This window comes from Micropterus dolomieu, linkage group LG21 (genome assembly GCF_021292245.1).
Source record: "Micropterus dolomieu isolate WLL.071019.BEF.003 ecotype Adirondacks linkage group LG21, ASM2129224v1, whole genome shotgun sequence".
Taxonomy (NCBI): domain Eukaryota; kingdom Metazoa; phylum Chordata; class Actinopteri; order Centrarchiformes; family Centrarchidae; genus Micropterus; species Micropterus dolomieu.
The window spans coordinates 35,374,126-35,379,058 of record NC_060170.1 but is presented as its reverse complement, the minus strand read 5'-3'; the positions used below and the strand labels follow the sequence as shown (position 1 = coordinate 35,379,058).

The window sequence follows — 4,933 nt, the reverse complement described above, 5'->3', positions numbered from 1 at the left end:
GGGCTTGTTTCTGGAAGCTTCACCTGACAGTACACACCTGGAGGAACCTGTCTGTCTGTCTGTCTGTCTCTGTGTTTGGGGACGTCCCACCAGGTGGATCCAGTCCCTCCTTTTACAGTCTGTCATCGCTCTGCTCCATGTTTGTTACCTGTGTCAGACCTGTGACATCACTTCCTTCTTCAGGGGCCATTTTGTTGATGTGACCTTTCATCATCTGTGTGTTTACAGACCTGCTGCTTCAGCCCAACATCTCTGCGTCCTCCTCCGTGGACGGGGTCTCCGAGGCCCAGCAGCAGGGCTTTCAGGTGTCCAGGGGCTCCACCTTAAACATCAGCTGCTCCATCCAGCCACAGTACCCAGGAGGCTCCTTCCAGCTCACCTTCACCTCCTCCAACGCATCACAGATGTACACCCAGCGAGCTGTCAATCACTCTGCCCACTTCCTGTTTCTTGCCGCAGAGCCCGCCCACCAAGGAAACTACAGCTGTGTTTATCACGTCCATGTTTTTTCTCATGACTTCTCCTCTGAGAGCCGTCGGCTGTCTCTCACTGTCTCAGGTAAGCTGAAGCAGAGCAGCTGAAACGTCACTGTTTCCATGCAGCTTTGGAAAAGATGATCCGTCCGAACTGATTGTCAACGATCAGCTGATAGTTTCCAAGCATGTTGTGTTTCTGAGTGACACTGTGACTGCTGTCATGTACGGTGGCCCTGAGGGCGCAACGCGCTGGAAACTGAGCTAACATGTACGTTTTGGTGGCGTTTCCCTGCCGTGCCTGATGTTTGTCCCTTTTTAGACAATGAACAGTTTCCATTGTCTTCTGTGCTGCTTGCAATATTTATCTAAGTGGTTGTTTCCTTATTCTGCAGTATTTTTTCTGTATGTGTTGTCAAATTAACGTAAATCTTCAATTTATAGCAGAGTCCCATATAGCCACCCGCATGCCTCATTTACTGGCCTTGTGTGTGAATACATTTTGACAAATAAACGCAGGTCTCCTGGTCTGTTTTTTATGGAAGTTCTTTGGATGTATAAAACCCCTTAAACCCAGCCGGGTCGCTCACTTTACCTGCTTCTAAGCTGCTTAGATCATAATACAAATATTAATGTTTAAACGTATGGTCAATATGGACATGCGACACATTGTTAGATTGGTTCCATTCTTCACAATTCAACCAGCCATTTAACAAAAACAATAAGCCCTTAAGTCTGATTCTAATACATTTACTGGTGTGACCTGCACGGTACAAGAGATGAAAAGAAAAGGAAATTTGAGTCCAGTTAACTTTGAAGCGCTCGTTAAGTCCGAATGTGTCCGTTCCTGATTATTTATCATCCTTTAGTCTGTACGGGTCCACCGATCAAAACAATCCAAACAGCTTTTCATAAAAATGAATCCAAGTTGTGAATCCTGGCATATGAAGTCCATAGCTCTCTGTCTGCTAACTGCCACACTTATCTCATCCTGTACAGTGTTGTTTTTTTTGTTATGTTGCTGCCTTCAAATTAAAAGCTCATAAGCCGCCTCTAGATCAAATGAATGATGTGTATTTGATTGGATAATTTTTACACAAGTAATATTCTGTTTGAAATAAATAAACTCTTTCATAGTAGCTTATTTCAGATTTGTGCGAGAGGAATTAAAGGCCTGTCCCATATGGTTGCCTGTCCCAAATATAGGCAGGGTCAATTCAGTGATTTTAGCAAATTAAAGCACGGGCTATTAATCAAGGTTTTATAGTATTGAAGTTACGAGAAGATCTACAGTATGTTGACATCATCGTCCTCAATGGCCTTCTCCTCCCAAACAGGGCGCAGGAAGCAGTAAACTCTGCATCAGGGTCCTCCACCATGTCCCCCCAGCTGGCACTAGCCGAAGCCATTTTGTCTCTGGGCTTTTCAGTTGAAAGACAGGGGTTGGTTTTTGAGAACACGACACCCTGAATTTATTAGCATGGAGCTAGAGAGCTCACAGCAGTCATTGAGCGATGCCTGGGCATGTTTAACTCCCACTTAGAGATGCAGAGGTCCTCTGGTGTTGAAACGCCCACATGTCAGCCCACATATAGTTTCATTAAAGTCCAGTTTTATTTCTACAGACAGGAATCAGATTATTTTCAAAGGGCTTTATGATCTGTACATCAAAGGACACAATCGGAGCCTCGAATAAGATAATAATAATAATAATAAATTATATTTATTCATTTACTTTTCTAAAGATTCAAAGACGCTCTACAGGGGAACATGAAAGTAATTAGTCCAAAACAGAGATGGAGGGGACAAAGGGGAAGGAGATTAACTGGGAATGCTGCAACTGAAAAGACCCCATCACCCCAGGTCCGGCATTTTGTCCTGATGGTTTCTAGTATTGTTGTGTCTGCGGACTGAGACTTTGTGTAGAGGTGTGGTGGGACAGGAACCAAACAAACTCCACAGAAAAGGAGGATCACCAGAGGAGAGATCCCTCTTCAGATCAGACAGGCAGGAAACAGATGTCATGGTCAGACGATAGCTGATATCCAGAGGTCATTCAGGCCCCTGCATTCCTCTTTTGCTGTCAACACCGACTGTTACCTTCATGCAACCAAATCCTGCTCATACGTGATTCGTCAGAACACAAACAGAAACTAGAACTGCAGATACCAAAACCTGGTCCCCTGCCTCCAGACTCTGCGTTCAGATATCTGTTGATAGAGATTACTGATGGGCAGAATCCCACAGCTCCATGCTGAAGTGGTTTTGGAACATTTCAGGTCTCTACAGTTTGTGTTTGATGGCCTCATGATGGTGTGTGATGTGATGACTGTCCATCTGTTTGATCAGATTCAACAGTTCTTCTCATCAACGTGATCGTCCTGCCGCTGACTCTGCTGTTGGTGTTGGTGATGGTGTTGCTGTTGGTGACTGCTGCCCTTTATTTCTACTATAAGGTACCGACACATGTCTGTTCAGATGACTGAGGTGAAGCACTCGGTCTGTGTTTACTGAAGAAGAGGAGGAGTGATGCATTAACATGTGTGTGGGCTGTCATGTCTCTCCAGGTTAGAAGGAGCCAGGAGAACATTGTGCTGAAACGGTATACTCAGTGTGTTTCTGCAGCTGAAGGAGGGCCGACTGAAGAGGAAGAAGCTCAGAGAGCAGAGTAGGACCGCCAAGAAGTTCATCTAAGCTGCCACACAACCCACCATCAGCTCAGTCCAGGATTTTACACTTTTATACTGATGTTCCCTTTAATAATACAGCTGGAATTATTAGATTATATTAGAAACTCTATTTTTATTACTCTGAACATGAAAAGAGCAAAACCAACAGCGTGTCAGCTGGTTTCTGTCTGAAGACGTCAAGCTTTAAAAAGTCCTCACAAATATAAAGTTTAGTTTTAAAACTAAGTATTGGGGTGAAAACACCCAGCACAATTCCGAACCAAAGCCACACCGACCCAGGACGACCTGGAAGTCCTTCTGGAACAATGTGGCCTGGTTCCTCCCACGTCTCACCAGGGGTAGTCCCTGAGCGCTGTGACCTTAGTGACTGGACGTATTTAATTTTGGCTGTCTCTCTGGGATATTTGTTGTCTCTCCAGCTGTGACGGCAGCCATTTTTGATGAATTGAATTGGGATGACAAATGGGAACATTTTTGACCAACACGATACCCACAAAAGATTCATCCAATATGTCAAAAATGTTCCCTCACATCCAGAAGTTTCCCATTTGTCAATCGATGTGTCAAAAATGTTCCCTCACATCCAGAAGTTTCCCATTTGTCAATCGATGTGTCGAAAATGTTCCTGTTTGTCAGAGTGATATTTGTGGACCCTACACCTACCCTCTTCAAGGACATGAGCGGCTGCTGTATTGGGGGGTGGGGGGGTTGATATTTCTAGAGATTTACCCGGCAAGGAGAGCCTTTTCTGAGGCTCCCAGGACCAAAATGTCCAGTATGACAAAAGGGCACACAGACTCTACTGTTTCTTGAGGCCCCCCTCAGTAATGAGAACCTTTTCTTGGATATGTAGAGACTTCGGTAAACCTGACCATGGTTCCTGGAGGCCCAAGGACCACAAACTGAAGTCTGACAAAAGAGAACACAGTTTCCCCCCACTGTAAGTGATGCCATTTGTCAGAAAATAAGGAATCTAGCCTTAAAGTTTGATCTTTTGCATCACTTACAATGGAGAGGTCAGCGTTCCAAATTCCCAATTGAACCCAGATGCTACAGAAGGCCTTGTTAAGATCATTTGACCAGATCCCTGGATGCCTCCCCAAAAAGAGAGCCTCTTCTGGGGTATGGATGGCTGCTGATGAGCGGGTCCTTTTCCGGCAGTTCTTCCAAGTCAGGAGAGCCTGTTCTGAGAAATGTCATCACTCCCAGTGGGTGGGTCTGTGTACCCAAATGTTGACTCAAATGTCAGAAACCTTCCTGTTATCCAAAGAAGGTTAAAGTCAAGGGCAACTGGACTTGGTTGAAGATACTAGAAGACATTTCGTTCATCATCCAAGAGACTTCTTTAGTTCTGAGTCATTGGTGGGGAAACTTAGCTATTTAACCTCAGTGGGGTCTGAATGACCGTCGTTGGCATCTTCACCTGAGGCCAAGAGGTTACGTTTGTTAAGTTTCCTCTGAAGTGATGAAAGGACCGCATTGTAAGTAGTGGTGGTGTAGACCGCCAGGGTTGAGAAGCGATGGCTTCTCAACCCTGGTGTAGATGCTTCCTTGACACCTCTTTCAAACCATCCATCTTCTCTGTCTAAAATGTGCACCTGGTGGTCCTCAAACGAGTGTCCTCTGTCCTTCAGATGTAAGTAGACTGCAGAGTCTTGACCTGAGGAGTTGGCCCTTCTGTGTTGAGCCATGCGTTTGTGTCGTGGTTGTTTAGTCTCCCCAATATACAGGTCTGTGCATTCCTCACTGCATTGGACCGCATACACTAGA

At 45.1% G+C, this 4,933-nt stretch overlaps 1 protein-coding gene across 1 annotated transcript in view; it reads left to right on the top strand.

Moving 5' to 3' along the window:
• Positions 1-3,816, top strand: part of LOC123960366 (scavenger receptor cysteine-rich type 1 protein M130-like) — an 86,706-nt gene extending 82,890 nt beyond the window's left edge. Inside the window, exons 12-14 of the mRNA XM_046035048.1 lie at positions 229-558; positions 2,823-2,929; positions 3,041-3,816. Coding sequence (XP_045891004.1) covers positions 229-558; positions 2,823-2,929; positions 3,041-3,145 — 542 coding nt within the window. The 3' untranslated portion in view covers positions 3,146-3,816. The remainder of the gene's footprint in view (positions 1-228; positions 559-2,822; positions 2,930-3,040) is intronic.
• Positions 3,817-4,933: the final 1,117 nt, after the last annotated feature.